Here is a 19,429-nt window from a genome sequence, read left to right as displayed (position 1 = left end):
ATATAATTTAATAACATTTTCAATATATGTTATTGATTTATAACATTTTAAAAAATAATAGCAAACTAACTATTTTTAAATATTTTTAAAATTTTAAAATTTTATTAATGCCATAATATAAAAAATATTTTAAAACTTATTTATTAATTAATTTTAATATTATATAAATTAACATATCAATATAACTGATATTATTATTATTTTTTAGAACTACATATATTTATTATATAATTAAAAAATTAATTTATTATTGAATATAATATTAAAAATATTATTTAAAATATTATCGTCTATATTAAAATTATTATCTAATTATAAAACTACTTTATTAGTTAATATAATATTAAAATATAATTAATATATTATTTCTTAGAATAAAATTAGTATCATTAACTGATTAAAAAATTATTAGTATTATTAACTGATTACAGAATTATTTATTAGTTAATATAATATCATAATATAATTAATAATATTAATTTTAGAATTAAAGTCAGTATTTAATTAGAATATAATTAATAAATTAATAAAAAATTATAAAATTATAAATAAACTTAAATCTCATATGTCAAAATAAAATTTTTATATGTTAAAATTTAAATATATACACTAAAAAAATATTTAAATCTCAAAAATTAATATATTTATATATATAAATAAACTCTAAGCTAATATAAATTTTATATTTTAAAAACAAGCTGAAGTTAAATATAATTATAAGTTATAATATTGTCACAATATCTTTGTAATGATAAGTTATACATATGACATAAAGTGACAATCAATGTAGGACGGTAAAATAAATAAATAAAAAATAAATTTATATAATTTTCTGAAAATAAATAACAAAGGCCCTTTTTCATCTATGTAAGACATAAAATATTTTTAAAATTAATATGGAACAAGAATTTATTTTTTCTTTAAATATAAGTTATTTACTCATTATAATTAATTAGTTAAAATATTAACTGAATTAATTTATTATATTTACATTGTTAATTCTAATACGTCGGACTCGTACATAATTTCTTTTTCTTTTTTAATTTATTTATGTTAACATATGGAGTACAAGTTAAATCCATTAATCATATAAGAGAATTAAATAAAAAATATCAAATTTAAATTTGATAAATTTAATTTGAATCTAAAGATTAAAATTAAAATTAAACTTGAGACTTATAAATTTAATCTGCCGAACATGAAATAGACCAGAAGGAGAGGAGGTAACTAGTTTAAATCAGAAATGAAATGCCAAACAAGTCCTTAGAATAGCTACAAGAAAAGTAAAAAAAGAAAAAGAAAAAATAAACAAAAATACTCCTAAAAATTATCAAAACAAAATTGAGAAAAAGGTTTAAAAATAATGCATTGGAAATGTCTACTCATATCATATCTTTATTCACTCGTAAATCTATCAGGGGATTTCATGCTTTGTTTCTCATATATAAGATAGCAGAGACTTTACTTGTTACTTTTTCTAATTTTCTTTTCTTTTTTTTTCTTTCTTTTTGTTCTCCAATTTCCATCTTTGACTCTCTCCGTACTTTTTATTTTTTACAAAACCAACGCCTCCCTCTCTCTCTCTTCATTCCTTTCTCTCCTCTCCTCCCGCCTTTTCCGGCTAGTCCGACACGACGCCGTCCTGTTCTCTTCTCTTTCAACTTCGTTTCTCCGCCGGAAAACAGCTTTCATGCGCCGGAAAGCTACTGTCACGAGCTGAGAGAATTAAAAAAGAAAAAAAAAGAAGAAGAAGAAGACGCTAGCTAGTTAGCTAGCAAGCAGCGGGTTGTTTTGAGTGAAACGTGGAGATTTTGACTTAGTTTCAGGTAGTGAAGAGACTTGATAATAGATCTGCGAGGGAGGTAGAGAAAGAGAGGTGTGGTTTTGATGTTCGGAGAATTAGTTAGTTAGATGGTATATGATGAACGGAGCTCCGGTGAACGATCGGAGAGGGAGGTGGCGTTTTGGTAAATTTCTTCACATGGAATGGCAGATCTTGTTAGTTTCGGTAATGCCGAACGTGACATCGAGCAGGTCACTTCAATTTCTTTTTTTTAGAATGCAAGTTCTCATTTTTAATTTCTTCTTCATTTCAATTTTCAGCTCCGTAAAATTACTTCCAGAGATGAATGCCTGAGAAATCCGTAGCCTTTTTTTTTTCCTCTTTGTTTTTATATATTTATCTATTTTTACTCTTTTCGTTGAGTAAAACAATGATTTGTATTTTCATTTGATATTAAAATGCTATATTTTGGGGATTTTGTTTAAGGTTCTGTTTGGTGTAAGGAAAATCTCTCTCTCTCTCTCTCTCTCTCTCTCAAAACTCTTTTCTATGGCATGTAAAATTACCCTGTTGGTGAGTAAAAAGTAGTTAAATGTCTTTCTTATTTTTTAAATTGTGCTAAATATTTTCTTTTCGCAACTTTTTAATTAATTGCCTATTTTTAGCAATTCAAATGGGGCTTTTGGGTTTTATTTAGAGGGAACCTCTGAGATAGGAGAATCGTGCATGTGCCTGCCTAATTTCGTCCATTGTACTATAGTCCTATTTTTTTGGTTGTAAAAAAGAATTGAGTGAAATATTAGTTGAATATAGTATGTCATTGCATAAAGCTCAATTTTACTCAAGTGCTCTGCAAACATATAAAGGTTATAGGTTAATAACCAACTTGTGAGATGTAAAAATAAAAATAAGCAATGATGCACGTTTATAAATTGATGTTATCCCACTGGAAATTGTTTGATTGAATAAAATGACATCATTCATTTAGTGTTCTAATGGTAAGTAGACTGGTGGAGTTGTAAATCATCTTTCTACCCTTTGCAGGCATTAATTGCTCTAAAGAAGGGTGCTCAACTTCTGAAGTATGGTCGTAAGGGAAAGCCTAAGTTTTGTCCTTTTAGACTCTCTAATGTAAGTTTAGCTCTTGAGTGTTTTATATTGAGGGTACTATTGGATGTCAATGCTAAAATGTACTTGGTTCTTTTTGTTTTAAGTGAAATTTTAAAAGTAAAATGTGATTCAACAACACTAGCTGTAATAAAAGAACTTATAATTTATGATACAGAGATTGATTTTTGTTGGTAGATTGAACTTTTTTGTGCTAATATATCTTCGACACTGGAACCAATGATTCAGCTAAATGTTTCTATTTAACTATCATCTTTTTATTTTATATTGTATTTTCTGATACATAAAAATTCTCAAGTCATCTTTCTCTCACATGAGCTGCAATTTATACTGAGAAAATTTGTCATTGGTAGGTAGTTGCTTTATGTTTGTCTGTTGGAATTTCTAAGAAATTAGTATACAATTGTTTGAGGTTGTTATTCAAGATATATTTTCTGTTATGCTTGTGCGCATGGATGATTGTAGAAGCAGGAATGCAAAATAGCAAGTAGTCATGAAGAAACTTTAGCCATATAGGATATTATTCATAGGGTTTATTAGACAACCTTTGCATATTTTTTATGCCTAAGTATATGTTGAAATTCTGCTTCAATCTCTTGTGAGTTAAGAATGCTTCAATGAACAGTTTTCCTGTTTATGATCTGCAACTTGTTAATTACGTAGTCTGCTTCCTCATTAAGAGGTTGTGAAAATCAGTGTTATGACCTAAACATCCTGCCATGAGCTATCTATTGCATGATTTGGTTTTTGATATTCTTATGTTTTCCTACTGTCTTTGTTTCTCTGATTGTCATGTTTTCGACAATTCAGTTTCTGATTCCATAATTCCATGTTCTGCCCTTCCTTCATGTACACAAATATCATTTTAACTATCTTATTGTTACCTCTCATGTCTAAAATCACAGGACGAAACAACTTTAATCTGGATTTCAAGTAGTGGTGAACGGAGTTTGAAGTTAGCTTCTGTCTCTAAAATTATTCCTGGACAAAGAACTGTAAGATTTCTATACATACTTTGCAACAATTTGATGCTTTTATTGTGATATTTATTGTATAATACACTGATAAAGCTTCTATATTCAAAATCACATTTGAAGCATTTCTCTTATGTTGTCAGGCTGTTTTCCAACGTTATCTCCGGCCTGAAAAGGATTATTTATCTTTTTCTCTTATTTACAACGACGGAAAGCGGTCCCTTGATCTGGTTGGTGGTGCTTTATAATTGTCTTTTCAGTTCTTTTGTTATCTGCTTAAGCTCTAAGCTTTACGTGTTGTTGCCTTATAGATTTGCAAGGACAAAGTTGAGGCAGAGGTGTGGATAGCAGGCTTAAAAGCGCTAATATCCTCTGGGCAAGGTGGACGCTCCAAAATTGATGGATGGAGTGATGGAGGCCTCTATCTTGATGTAATCCTATCTATTTTGACTTAATGTTTGTCTGCACTATGGTTCTTCATTTTCCTTCTGACACATGCAGTTTTGAGTTTAGTTTTGTTTCACTTTATCTAGTATTATGCTGTGGTGCAAAAAGATTGGATGTCTAATGACATTATGGCCAAACAATGACCACTTATCATATCAAATCGCTTGCTTAAGCTTATTTATTTATCTTTTTATGGGAAAGAGAGGGGTGTCGATATGTGAAAAGGAAGCTGGTTGTCTGCTACTGTAGTTAATGAGTCCTAAATGACACATAGATCTTGGCTTTCTTTTTGGTTAGAATGTGTATTGCTCAAGGTATATGTTGTAACCATCTTTAATGCAATCGCAATCTTATAAAGGAGAGTGATAATTATGATTTCTTCACATTTTATACTGTTGCGGATGATGTCTGATGTATAAATGTGTTAAAATTGATTTCAGGATGGCAGAGACTTGACGTCAAATAGTGCAAGCGACAGTTCCATTAGTGTTACACGAGAAATTAGCTCTCCAGATATTTCCGTCAGTTTTAATCCAAATATTTCTCCAAGGAGTTCTCGGCCAGAAAATTCTCCAAATTCTGATAGGTCACATGTAGCATCAGACAACACAAATATGCAAGTAAAGGGATCTGGTTCAGATGCTTTTCGAGTTAGTGTTTCTAGTGCCCCAAGCACTTCAAGTCATGGTTCTGCACCAGATGATTGTGATGCTTTAGGTGATGTATACATATGGGGTGAGGTCATATATGATAATGCTGTCAAGATTGGGGCCGATAAGAATGCAAATTATGTTAGCACTAGAGCAGATGTGCTTCTTCCCAGGCCTTTAGAGTCTAATGTAGTTCTAGATGTGCATCATATAGCCTGTGGGGTAAGGCATGCCGCATTGGTAACAAGACAAGGTGAGGTTTTTACATGGGGTGAAGAATCTGGTGGACGGCTTGGCCATGGCGTCGGGAAGGATGTTATTCAACCTCGTCTTGTTGAATCTTTGGCTGTTAGCACTGTTGATTTTGTAGCCTGCGGAGAGTTTCATACTTGTGCTGTTACAATGGCTGGAGAAATCTATACATGGGGAGATGGCACACATAATGCTGGGCTTCTTGGTCATGGTAATGATGTCAGCCACTGGATACCCAAGAGAATCTCTGGTCCACTTGAGGGACTTCAGGTTGCTTCAGTAACTTGTGGTCCATGGCATACAGCCTTAGTAACATCAACAGGGCAGCTGTTTACTTTTGGTGATGGGACATTTGGTGTATTGGGCCATGGGGACAGAGAAAATGTTGCATATCCTAGAGAAGTAGAATCTCTTTCAGGTTTGAGGACAATTGCTGCTGCATGTGGGGTGTGGCATACTGCTGCTGTTGTAGAAGTTATTGTCACACAATCTAGTTCCAGTATTTCATCAGGAAAGTTGTTTACTTGGGGTGATGGGGATAAAAATCGACTTGGGCATGGAGACAAGGAACCTCGCCTAAAACCCACATGTGTGCCAGCACTAATTGATTACAATTTTCATAAAATTGCCTGTGGGCATAGTTTAACTGTTGGCTTGACTACATCAGGACATGTCTTTGCAATGGGTAGTACTGTTTATGGTCAACTGGGGAATCCTTATGCTGATGGGAAGCTACCTTGCTTGGTAGAAGATAAGCTTTCTGGAGAATCTGTTGAGGAAATTGCTTGTGGTGCATATCATGTAGCAGTTTTAACATCCAGGAATGAAGTTTATACATGGGGAAAGGGTGCCAATGGGAGGTTGGGCCATGGAGATATCGAGGATCGTAAAGCACCTATTCTAGTTGAAGCTTTGAAGGACAGGCATGTAAAGTATATTGCTTGTGGTGCAAACTACACTGCAGCTATATGTCTTCATAAGTTGGTATCTGGTGCTGAGCAATCACAGTGTTCATCATGCAGGCAGGCTTTTGGGTTTACTCGAAAGAGACATAATTGCTATAATTGTGGTCTTGTGCATTGCCATTCATGCAGTTCCAGAAAAGCAACAAGAGCAGCCTTAGCTCCCAATCCTGGAAAACCATATCGTGTTTGTGATTCTTGTTTTGTAAAACTAAACAAGGTATCAGATGCTAGTAATCATAATAGGAGGAATTCTGTCCCTTGTCTTTCAGGTGAAAACAAGGACAGGTTGGACAAAGCTGAGATAAGACTGTCAAAGTCTACTTTGCCTTCAAATATGGATTTGATTAAGCAGTTAGATACCAAAGCAGCCAAACAAGGAAAGAAAGCTGATACATTTTCTCTTGTTCGCTCCTCTCAAGCACCATCTTTGTTACAGCTGAAAGATGTTGTATTTTCTAGCGCCATTGATCTGCGAGCAAAAGTTCCAAAACCTGTTCTTACACCATCTGGAGTAAATTCCAGGTCTGTCTCACCTTTCTCAAGGAGACCTAGCCCCCCACGATCTGCTACACCTGTTCCAACTACATCAGGACTTTCTTTTTCGAAAAGTGTTACTGATAGTTTGAGAAAAACAAATGAACTTTTGAATCAAGAAGTGATCAAGTTGCGTGCACAGGTATATTGGTTCAAGTTTTCATGTTATGCATTGATTGAGCTTCCTATGCTAATTATATATTCCTTAATAAAAAAATTTAGTTTTTTGAGTGAGAATTGCCTATTTGCCTGTTCCCTTTTTTGTGATGGAATTTGAGGATATATAATTTTGGGTGGACCTTTATGGGAAATATATTTATTTTGACCTCTATGTATCTGGTTTAGGTTGAGAGCCTGAAACAGAGATGCGACTTTCAAGAACTAGAGCTTCAGAAATCAGCAAAGAAGGTACAAGAAGCCATGGCATTAGCTGCAGAAGAATCTTCTAAATCTAAAGCTGCAAAAGATGTGATAAAGTCACTTACTGCACAGGTACTCCCACTTTTTGCATGTTGTGATATGTTATTTATTTGCCAAGTATTCATCTGTGCCATCAGATCAGGGGTTTCCTCTGGAATTGGAAAAGATTGGTTGCCATTAGCTCTGTTGACACTTCATCCGTAGTAATTGGAGATGCTAATATGTTGACATTCCTTTTGTTTAATGATTCTTCATATCATATTCTTTCTTTAATCTGTTGTAATTTTTTTAAATTTTGTACATTATTACCCCAGCTGAAGGATATGGCTGAAAGATTGCCACCAGGTGTCTCTGACTCCGAAAACATGAAGCCTGCTTACCTAACAAATGGTTTGGAGCCAAATGGTATACACTATGTTGATGCAAATGGAGAGAGGCATTCAAGATCTGATTCTATAAGTTTAACTTCTTTGGCTTCCCCCACTGGAAACGACTCTACTTTGTCAAATGGAGCTCAAGGTCCAGCTTATTCATTTCGGGATTCATTTCCAACCAATGGAAGGGATGACCATCCAGATGCCAGACTGTCCAATGGTGGAGGCGTTCAATCCAGTCATAATGTGTCAGAGGGTGTTGATGGGAAGGAATCTAGGTCTCTTCAAGATGGTGAGAATGGTATAAGATCGAGAGACTCAGCATTGGCTGCTAGCAGTAATCAAGTTGAGGCCGAGTGGATCGAACAGTATGAACCCGGTGTGTACATAACACTAGTGGCCCTGCGTGATGGAACTAGAGATCTTAAACGAGTGCGCTTCAGGTACTCTTTCTTTCAATTCTTGATCTCGAATCTGACATATTTATAGCTGCTCTTGTTTGTAAGGCTTGGAAGTAGAAAGAAACCAAAAGTGGCTAAGTACCAAAATATCAAGACATGTTGAGAGATTCTCAGATTGCTATAGTAATGCTGATGGCCGTCAAAGGAGTTTCCCCTCACTTTTGGTCAATTTATTTTTCTTCTCATCAAGCAGTATAAGATGCCAAAATATGGCCTATGAAGCTGTTGGATCAGATGTTGAATTATCTATAGTTTGCATGTGTTTAGCCATTGAAATATTCTAATATGGTAACCATTGATTATGAAAATGTTCTGCAGCCGGAGAAGATTTGGGGAGCACCAAGCAGAGACTTGGTGGTCTGAGAATCGCGAGAAGGTGTATGAAAAGTATAATGTTCGTGGATCTGATAAATCATCAGTTTCTGGCCAGGCTGCACGCAGATCAGAGGGAGCCATGTCTTCCTCTTCCCAACCTTAGCAACAAAGGAAGGGAGGGAAGTCCAGTCTCCACATATTTTGTACCTTCCACAATGAAGGCTTTGATGGTTAAGCAAGTTGAAGCTAAACCAACATCTGCTGTCTTCTTTTTTGTTCTCCTCCCCTCCTTCCCTCAATTTATTTTTTCTTCCATTTAATTTCTAGGGTATTTGCCCATTGCAAAATCTGTTGTATTGTAGTGTATATAAAAGCATCGACCGTGAGCAAAATTTTTTTCCTTTCTCGCATTCCCGCTCCCCACACCTTTTCACAACTGTTTATGATAGACAACACCTCCTCGAAAATCAGGGAGCCCCAGTGCACTAGGGATGCTATTTTATTCTTTTACAATTTTTGCTTCAGGTTGTGCATCCGGGGATGGACTTTTCACTTGCGTGCCTGACAACGCAGAGGTAGCTTCATCATGCCTTTGATTTCGTTATTCTAGGTATATCATGTATTTCCTGGATGTAAACTTGTATAGTTATTCCTGGACTATCCAGCTTTTGCTAGTTAATATTTATTTATTTTGTTAAAATCCATCCCTCTCAGAAATACAGACGCTTCCTGGAATCAAAATGTTTGGTTGCACTAGGCACTTTGGTTGGAGTTGGATCGTTAGTTTGTAGGATTTGGTTCTTGAAGAAGAAAAGCATCTGAGGCCATTTGTTTTTTGTTTTTTGTTTTGAAAGAGAATCGGGTTGTCCTTGGGGACCTGTACACATTAGCTCATACATATTTTGGGAAGTCTTATCTTGTAAAAAAGCTAGCTTTTGGGTTTATAACATTCTTTATAAGCATCATTATTGTAGGGAAAATGAATGGCTGGTCTATGTTTAGTTATATGCCACTAAAAATGTTTGATCACATTACTATTTACATTTATTATTATTTTGTTACTACTGCAATAATTACTAAAAAGAAAATCATCTTAGCCATCATCTAACCATAGTTGATGGTGAAATCATACTCGTACATCTGGTGAACCACTGTTGCTGTTTCTGCTGGCAATGCAGAATTTTTCTTTCGGGATGACGGTTACTCTTTCTCCTAGCAAGCAATGTTAACTTCCACTCCCAGTCCCACAACTGTGCTGCTTTGATAGTAAGGCTAGACAATCACTAGCAAGCTTTACGCCGTTTATGGCTCGAGGCTCGAGGGGCACGACACGAGTGCAGGGTTGTTTGTGCCCGGACCATGGTGCATTGCACAACAAACAAGAAGGACGGGCGAACCCATCATGCAAATGGGACCCACACTTAAGATCCAATGGTCTGTGATCTATGTTGCAAGTACCTCGACCACAGGTTCAAGTCTTTGCTTCCTTGATACTGTGATTGTATAGTGGAGAAAACATGCAAACTAATAAAACCATACGCATTTCGCTTCCAACTTCAAATCATTCCCTTCCCTGCAGTGGTCTTGATTTATGTAAATTTTTGATATTGCCTTAGTTTGGTTGGTTTACCTGTTACCCAATTGAAACTGTGGCCTTACATCATATAAGCTAATAGCAATTTCCAAAATGGGGGCTGACTGATTTTGTCAGATAGAAGAATGACAGAATATTTAGATCACATGTGTCAATATTACAGTCTTTTTTTCTTTTAATAATTTGTACGGAACAAAGTTTTGTTATCACCTATTAATATAGTAATAGATTTTTTGATATTATCTAAAATTTAATTATGTCGCACCTCCTATCGAATTCGAATTTTCACCTATACAATGTATAAAGATGTCCTTAAACATTGTATACGGTTCACCATTTTATTATCTTCGTAATTAATTATAATCAAAGGTGACTTCATTTACATAAAAATTCCACATCCTACTGACTTTATTGGTATCCATGCATATTTCAGTTTAACTTGTGCTTGTGAGTGGTGTGGATTATCTCTAACAATAATGTATTCTTTATTTAATAATTTTTTGTAGCAATGGAATGAGTCATAAAAAAAAATAAAAATAAATAAATCAGATGTTTGTCTGTTGATATTCAATAACGAGCTTAGAAAATGAGTAGTAGTCAACCAATAGGCTTAAGAAATAATTCTCTTTCTCTAAGTCAACTAATACTAGTATTATTATATCTACCAAGGAAAATTTTAATAATTAGTGGAAGGTTCTTTTTTTTTTTTTTTCCTTATGTGTCCATGTTTAACCAAACCCACATGAAATTTCTCCTCTATATGAAAATCCAAAGTTTAGTTATTTAAACAAACATTGACTTTTAGGTTTGTCATTGAGGATGACCATTTCTCTCATGAATTGCCCCCATTCTTCTTAAGTTAGATTTGAATTTCAATGCCTATGGGATAAAATTTCAACTCATTCTCATTGAACATTAAGGTGGCTGCTCTTTTGAACCTTTTGCTTACCTGTGTATGAATGAATGACCATTAAATTCTTGAGCCAGTTTTGGGTCATTTGAAATGAATATGATATGTTTATCTCAAGCTAAAAATGGTTCACGAACTTTTTACTATGCTTTTCCCAAATTGTTTTCTTTTTCCAAAATATTCTTTTGAAAATTGCTTTAAAAACTCGGAGTAGCTTTGAGAAGCAATTTATAAAAAATAGAAGAAAAATCAATCTCTCAAATTGAAAAAAGAAAATATTTAAACCTACTTTCTTAAGTACCTAGTGGCAATCTAAAAGGGTTCTATAGAAGTTTTGATTTTCCATGTTGATGCATATTTATTGAACATTTATGCAAGTATATGATATTAGGAGGCAGTTTTAATTAGATATACAAGGAAGTTCATACTTTATGACCTTATGCAAATCACACTTAGATTATGAGGGACTAAAATATTAAGGATACTTATCTTCTTATTATGACTCTTTCCTTAATTAGTCACATATTCTATCTACAATTTCTTTTTATTGTTTTAAGGGGGTGGGAGGATATTCGTATTACATTAAAGACACTTACACTTGCTATATTAGGCAAAACAATTGGGATTTTATTTTGTTTTATTTGATTTTTGTTTGTTTCAATAATTCTTGTGATCTTTTAAAATTTAACATCTCTTTGTTTCTTAAGATCTGCATACATATTCTTTTTGACTTTATTCTTTGTTGTATTAAAGATGGACATGCATGTGTATATATATATTAATTTTATCGCAAGAAAGGCTCTTATTATATTCTTAATTGCGCTTTTGTTTCTGACAACAAAAGTGCAGTTATGTCTGTGTATGTATATATATATATATATACATACAAAGGAGTAGTAGATATACATCCATCTCCGCAAGTTGCAGTAGACAGTGGGTAACTGGGTATGAAATTGCAACTGAAGTAAGCAAATGTGATATTCTCCATTGTATTTCTGTTCTATACCTAAGGCCAAAAAGAAAATTCATTAGACCTACATTCTGAAAACTGAGTGAAGGGTACTGAGGCAGGCAATGCTTTCGTAGACCTAGAGAGTGAGTAGCTAGACGTAGTAGTCAGAAAGGACTGTTTGAAGAAAGAAATAAAGAAGAAGAAGAAGATCTAGTTCATTAATTATTATATCAGATCAAATCAAAACAAACATGATATCACGTCACCTTCACATAATTTATGGGTATGTATGGTCACTCCCATCAAACTGTTTATTGTCTTGCACGCATTCACATTTTCAGACAGTGTGTAGTACGTACCGCCACACCCACTCGTATGAGAATCAGAATCATGAGCGTTTGTGCTCTTAATCTAATAAAAGAAAAGAAAGGACTGCTGCCATTGTTATCATATATCAGCTTTATACTCTTTTAGGCATGAAACTGAGCCAATTTAAACGATAAAAATGAAGTCTTCATATATATATATAGATAAGATAAATGCATCTCTAAGTAATTAGAGACAAATTATCCATTTCTATCGAAAATCATATAAATAAAAGTTTTCGTATACATATATAGATGATTGACTTTGTTTTTGTATCAGAAAAGTTGGACATATCCCATGATTATCAAGTGAACTAAAGTAAGGCAATGAAATTAACAATTAGAATGATTAGTTCAATAAAAACACCCACACAGGCCAAAACCTTGATTGACAAAAAGCAAAAAGCTTTCATGTTTTCAGACTAATTTTCTTGTTTGTGTACAAAAATAAATACTTTTGCTCAATCTTGATGCCCCTTTGAACTCGTAAAGATTCTATCTACAGCTATTGCTATACTAGAATTTAAAAAACAACACAAAAAAAGAACTCATGATTAAGATAAGCAATCTTCCCTTTTGATCTCATGAGAGCTAACAGAAGATAAAACCCAAAAAAAAAAAGGTTATAAGGAAAGAATTCCCCCAGTCAGCCCCATATACATACATCAAGATTTTTGTATGAGTAGAAGAAGAGAAACAAAAAAAAAAAAAGAAGAAAAGAAATACAGTCGTATATATTCTTGGGCTGTTGCTGTTATCCTTCATGGTGATACTGTTGTGCTTTGTAAGCCAATGTCATTGTGTTTCTTTGAAGGACCAGATGGTGGGATTGGCATTGCTTTTGGCAAGAAACCAAAGAAAGTACGAGGTGAATTTTGAGTATCGGGCTTGATCTTAAAACTTTGAGCCTGTCTTGAGCAATGAGAATGTGCAACAAAAAATATTAGCAAAAGAAGCCAGAGCAATACTAGAACTTGATGACTACTCTTTCCCATTATTTTCACCAATCCCAAAACCTAGCTGTGTGAGAACAGAGAAAAGAGGAAGAGAAGAGAACTTCAAAGAGAGAGAGAGAGATTTGGTAAGCTAAAAAGTCCAAGAAGAGATGAATCTGCTGATGTGCAAAACACAAACTTCAAAAGATTATGCTTATGATATGCATATAATATTATGGCTTATAAATAAGGAATACTATGTGGTATGTTGGTGTTGGTGTAGGGTTAAGGTTGGCTTGTAAGTGAAGGAAATAAATGGGTAGAGAGATATAGGAGCAATAGAAGAATGGGAAAAACAAAGAGGAAAATTATAGAAACATGGGAAAGTAAATGCTGGGTCATGTGCTACAGATTGAGCTGTTGGCTAATTTCTGTTTCTTGTGTTGGGCAATTGATGACTAATGCAAGTACCCAATTTTTTATTTATTTTTTGTTTAAAAACACTTATAATAATAGTCTTTTTGTGATTGTGTATTAAATTAGATTTTTTTGTTGAGGAAAGCTTATGAGAGAAGAAGGCCAAGAACGGGTCTTTAGGAGATGTGTCTTTTGAGTGAAAAATCAAAGAGGAAAACATAAAAAGGCCAAAAGGGCGTTTATTTCCCAAATGAAAGAAAAAGTTGGAAAGATTTGGAGAAAAAAGAGGGAGTTGTGTAGTTTGGTTAGGTGTTTATGTGGGTCCGTAGCACATTGAATGGCCGACTAGAGAACTTGAACAAAATAACATGCAAATTTTTGTCACATAGACGAAGTGAATAGACCCTGTAATTGGGCTTTTGGAGAACATGGGGTCATCTCTCTTTTTAACAGCCTATCCACTTCCCTAATTAATAGGACTGTCTTGCCAAATCAACTGCAATGGCATTATGAGTATATCCTATTGAAAGCTGTAAACTTGATTGGGGAGATGGGTAGGGGAATGTAGTACGGATGTTGAGTAGGGGAGCTAATGAATTAATAATATAAATAGGGGATAATAAAGACGTTGGCTCAACTCCACCGGTCAACAAGCAATGGTCTGGCTTATTTTATTTATAGAAGAAGAATGAGTTTTGCAGTCATATATAATGAAAGGGTGAATCGAGGGAGGGGTCCCATTTTGCCGTCTGAGGAGTTGGCAGAGAAGAAAATCTGAGGGACAAACTGATCTTTTTTTCAGGGACATACTGACGGAAAGTGGGACTTTGGTGTAAGCTGGAGCAGGAGGAAGAGGAAGAGGAGGATGGCATTAGCCCTTAGCTCTTAGCTCTTAGAGCTTTCATGAGAAGCACAAGGATTAAAAAGAAGAAAGGCTTTTTTTTTTAAAAAAAAAATTTACAAGAAATCCAATAGGCTACAAGAGAAACAGAATTTCACTTAATACAGAAATAATGGCTTGAATTTAAAATTTCAATTTAAAAACAATTGCTCCTGCCATTCGAATTAAATTTCAAATTTAATCTCAAGTGTTACTTTTTGAATTTTTAACTTTGTTAGAAAAAACGATAATTCAACAACATTTTTTTTCTTATTTAATATTTAAAGTTACTTGAACTAATTTTGAAGATATTGGCTAAAATTTATCTTAGCATAATTATATATTTAATACTCCAATTTAAAAGTTTAGTTGAGTTAAAAAAAAAAATTATTATTTCATCCACAACAGTTCTTTTTTTTTTTAACAACTATTTGCAATGTTATTTTTAAATTTCAGTTTCTTACTTAAATTTATATGATTAAGGAAAAGATGACTTTATTTTTTCTTAATTTAAACTAAAAGAATAAAAAAAAAAGAACAAAGAAGAAATAAAATTGAGCTATTACACTTTGAATGATGGGATGGTGAACGTGAGAGAGGAAGAGGAGAGATAAGTGGCAGATAAGGGTAAGCAAATCAAACTAGAAAAACCGAACCAACTGAAATTGATTAATTGTTCTACTTTGAATTTTTCATGTACTTTTTACTTTGTTTTGACAACTTAATGAGATAATTTTTATATGCCATAAAATTTTTACTTATATAACTGTCTGGGTGATAGTCTGAAAGAGATGACTTTCATTATATGGCTTATGATCCTAAATTTAAATTTAGAGGATGAAAATATTCTTTTTAATAGTATTCAGAACTACACTTCGGTTAGATCTTTTTTTCTAATCTCGAAATTGGTGTTGCGCTGACGGTCTTAGATTTAGTCCAAACTAACTGTAACTCTACAAATATTCTATAGCAAAAAAAAAAATGTAAAATCACACTCAGCAGGAATTGCTCCCATTAGTCACCCTCTTATTTTTCTTGTCTAATTTTTTTTTTTTACTTATATGGTGAAAATATTGTATTGAAATATTAATGAAAAAGATGAATTTCGGAACAAGTTATTTATAAATGATAGTATCATAAAAAAATAAAAAAAAATGTATGTAGGCGAATAAAAATCAAATTTAATATTAATAAATTAAACTTACTAAGACTCCGTCAACTAGAGTAGTAATAAAAGCCAGCTTATATTTGGATTGATCTATAGTAAACCCCCTGTCTATGATTAATTTCTTGGACTGGTTCTTGGCAAACCTCATCACTAAAATTATTGATCGTTTTTTGTTAACTGAATCGATAAATAAGTATCCTTTATTTATTTATTTATCTTTAATTTTTTATATTTTTAATTAAAATCAACCAGTTGCCTTTTTATTTGTACTTATAATTCATTAGTGAAAGACGATGGATGTGGAAGAAAGAGAGAAAAATTATATAATTTCGTTCACATTTTTGACATAAATGGGAGAAACCTTACCCAGAAAGCTTCGGCCTTTTAGTAGAACAACCCATTGGGCCTTGTATTAGGTCTCTCAATTGAAAGTAAGACCTTTCCTTTAGCCAATGCATTTTTCTTCCCAAATAATGCAGAATCAAAGAGAATATCGAAACCGCCGAGGATTCAGTCTGGTGGCCGGCCATTTACTACCGAAGGTTAAAATCTCAAATTCGACACTTTTTCTTCTTCTAAAATATGATGATTTATTTTCGAATTTATAAATAAAAACTTCATATTTCTATTAATTTAACAATTAATATGCTAGCCATATTTATCGTTTAAAAAAAAAAGAATATCAAACTTAAAAAAAAAAAACGTTATTAACCAATAAAAAGCGAAACTAGTAGTAATATCTCATACTTTGCATAAATATACGAGCTCTTTTTAGTTATGAAATACTCATAGAATTACAATTAATTTAAAATGAAGTGTGAATTCGATGCTATAGTATCAATCTTATTAAAAATTATTCATTTTTAAATATAAATCTTCATAGTTTGATGAAATCACTTAACTAATTGTATTATGTAATGGACCAAAGCAACAGATTAAGAAAATTTCCTATGGGTTTATTTACATTTAAAGTAGAAATATAAATCTAATAAAATGCACCAAAATTAACTTATAATACCTCTAAATGAACCAAAAATTGTAATGAATATTCTGAATATTAAACAAATACAACGTTAGAAAAAAGAATTTCATAAATCAAAAAGGATAATTTAACAAAGACTTTGATGCTGAATGTCGGCACCCACTCCTTCAGAAGAACAAAAAGTCGAATACAAATTTTTGACCCTAAATGCAAAATTTGGTAAAGAAAAAAGTCTTCGTGTGACGGGTCATTAGATTTGACTTTGTATAAAATATATGATCACAGCTAAATAACAGGCCACCAACGGCCGGCTCCTACGAGACTATGACGGACCAAGGCGACGAGTCCAACTCATTGGATTACTTTAAAAACTTGGAAAGCTACTCGACAAAGTATCATTTAATTAATGTGTCTAATAATTAATGCTCAATTGAAAAGTTAGCTGTTCTATTTTATTAAAAATGGGTCCATATTTCATCAATCCAATTGCATAAGATATGAAGTTAAACTTTGATGGAATCCATTTTAAACGTTGATGATGAAACGTATGTATTTTATTCTGTTAGTATTGTTAGTGTGGTATTTACATAATAAAAAATTAAAAAAATGCATCATTGTCGTCCTATATTATCAAAAAAATAATATTATATCAATAAATGATAAGATTATACAATTTATTTAATTTTAAAAATAAAATGAACCATATATATTGATTTAAAAAAAGGTACTATAATTCTAAGGTTAAAAATAATTAAATTACAAATATAGTTCTTTTTTTCGAGTAAGTCTAAAGAACTGTTGTTAGAATTTGAATTTAATTAATTTGATTAAGATGATAGTTAAAATAAATAAGAAAATGTAAAAACTTAACTAATATAATTGTAGAACTAATTATTTAATTGACCGGACTTTTATTTTTATAAATTATTTGTCCCTTTTATATTTTCAATATGTTAGATCTTTAATAAGTGTACGGATAATCAGGCTTGTAAACATGTTTAGATTGAGAGTTAAATTTGAGAAAATTATATTATTTTTAATGTGTAATGAAGTTGATTTGTCGTCAAAATATAAGAGATGGATTGTGTAGACTTACATAGTGAAAGAAAGTAATAGCAGAAATATGCAAATCTTAGTAAGTAAAATCTGAGTCAAGAGTGTAGACTCATGACTCATGACTCATGACTCATGAATGCCGTGTTTACAATTCCTATCCTATATTTTCAAAGTTTCACACGCACCATGCCTTTGTTTTGTCCATGTATAAACACATAATTCAAATAATAATAATAATAATAATAATAATAATAATGATAAAATAAATTAATATATGTGTATATAATGTGTACGGACATTTATTCCGACTCATATCCAATACATGTGTTTGAAAAATGATATTGTAAAGGGCTTCAAGTCTATGCCTATCATAACTCAATAATGAAAAAGAATCATTACTAATTAAATTATTAATTTTATATTTTTAATAATTTTATTTAATTATCTCAAAACTTTAAAATAAAAATATATATATATTTTTAATTTATTTTAAAAATACTTTTCAGTAATAATTTTAAAATTTAATAAAAAAAAACATGGCAAGTCAATTATATCTAATAACATAAAAGTTAGTAAACTAATAAAATATTATTATTTTTAAATATAAAATATGTAAAAGTATATATATAAAATTTTTAATCGTTATACTATTAAGTATATAATAAATTATATTTAGCTGATTTATAATTATTATTCTTTTAGTAAGTATAATTGACTTTTCACGTCGTTTTTTTACTGTCAAGATTTAAAAATTACGGTCGAAATCTTTTTGAAAATAAATTAAAAAGAAATATTTATTTTAAAATTTTAAAATAATTAAATAAATTTATTAAAAAATATAAAATTCAGAATTTAATTTATAATTAGGTTTAAAAGAATTCCATGGTAAGTGAAGAGTATTAATTAGCCATGTTTGAACACCAATAAGTTATTCTTTTAATTTGAATATGGATATTTTACTCTCAGTAATTCCAGCCAGTTGGTAGAAAATTAAGCCTAGCAAAGATCCCCGTGATAATGGTCAAGGGTACAACCTCCTTGCCTTGTATTTCTTAAATGCAAAATGCAGTTTGAAAGTGGATTCACGGCTGTTTGCCATTTAAAATTTTATTCAAATTAGAAATTGCACGTACCTAATGTGAAATTAGGGCACACAATTTACGTGTTTAGACTAGAAAAGATCTATGACAATAGAATATATGTATATATAGACTTATCAAAAGAATCATAGACGTATGCCAGCGCCAGCAGCAAACACACAAATTAGGCACACAAGTGCCACTCGTGTTACCCATGTTCCACGTTTGTCACTTTGGATCCCTGTTACCTTCTTTATCTTATTTTTCCATTTCCCCTGTTACCATTTTGCAAAAGGTAAGTTTCTGTTTGGCCTCTTAACTTATCACTCAGTTCAATTTGACTCCTTTTTTTTTAAAAATTTTTTTTTCTAAGAATAAATCTTTCTAGCCCTTTAACTCCAAAATTCTGTATATTTAAATCATCTTATATCCGTCTCGGCTCTTTTTCTTTTTGTTTTTTTATAAAGTGCGCAGTTCACTCTCAGTTTGTAATATGTAAAATAAGAATGGAAGAAGTTCATATTTTAGTTATCATTATTTATTCTTATTTAATAAAGAAATAAAAAAGAGTTATGGTAAAAATTAAAGATTTAAGAATACAAATAGATAAAACGACTAATTGATTAAAAATTGTAAATAGGAAGTTATACAACCTGTTTTTGAGATTACATAATTACAAAGACTTCATTTGTTTGTGTATTTAATATAAAATTAGAGTGATTACATAACTAAATAAAAATTAAATATTTTTCTTTTACATCTCGTAATTCATTCAAAATAGATAAATA

At 31.9% G+C, this 19,429-nt stretch overlaps 1 protein-coding gene across 3 annotated transcripts; it reads left to right on the top strand.

Annotated features, from left to right (window-relative positions):
* The first annotated feature begins 1,405 nt into the window (after positions 1–1,405).
* LOC8277859 (PH, RCC1 and FYVE domains-containing protein 1) lies at positions 1,406–9,310 on the top strand. 3 transcript variants are annotated; one of them, XR_001535714.3, is made up of 10 exons: positions 1,406–2,034; positions 2,828–2,914; positions 3,817–3,906; positions 4,029–4,115; positions 4,197–4,316; positions 4,773–6,875; positions 7,079–7,225; positions 7,468–7,970; positions 8,307–8,878; positions 9,018–9,310. XR_001535714.3 is itself a non-coding variant. In XM_002526080.4 (9 exons), the coding sequence occupies exons 1-9, from the start codon at positions 1,987–1,989 to the stop codon at positions 8,464–8,466; spliced, it is 3,345 nt and encodes a 1,114-aa protein (XP_002526126.2). In that variant the 5' UTR covers positions 1,406–1,986; the 3' UTR covers positions 8,467–9,310. The 3 variants fall into 3 exon arrangements, 1 of the variants encoding a protein (XP_002526126.2); XR_001535713.3 differs by having other exon boundaries at positions 8,307–8,913; XM_002526080.4 differs by having other exon boundaries at positions 8,307–9,310.
* The last annotated feature ends 10,119 nt before the right edge of the window (positions 9,311–19,429 follow it).

Source organism: Ricinus communis, chromosome 2, assembly GCF_019578655.1.
Source record: "Ricinus communis isolate WT05 ecotype wild-type chromosome 2, ASM1957865v1, whole genome shotgun sequence".
In the NCBI taxonomy this organism is placed as follows: Eukaryota; Viridiplantae; Streptophyta; class Magnoliopsida; order Malpighiales; family Euphorbiaceae; genus Ricinus; species Ricinus communis.
This window is presented reverse-complemented; position numbering and strand designations above follow the sequence as displayed.

Coding starts and splice junctions, on each gene's coding strand:
- LOC8277859 (XM_002526080.4), top strand. CDS start 1,987: ATGGCAGATCTTGTTAGTTTCGGTAATGCCGAACGTGACATCGAGCAG. Junction 2,035..2,827: donor CCGAACGTGACATCGAGCAG/GTCACTTCAATT, acceptor TACCCTTTGCAG/GCATTAATTGCTCTAAAGAA. Junction 4,116..4,196: donor GAAAGCGGTCCCTTGATCTG/GTTGGTGGTGCT, acceptor GTTGCCTTATAG/ATTTGCAAGGACAAAGTTGA.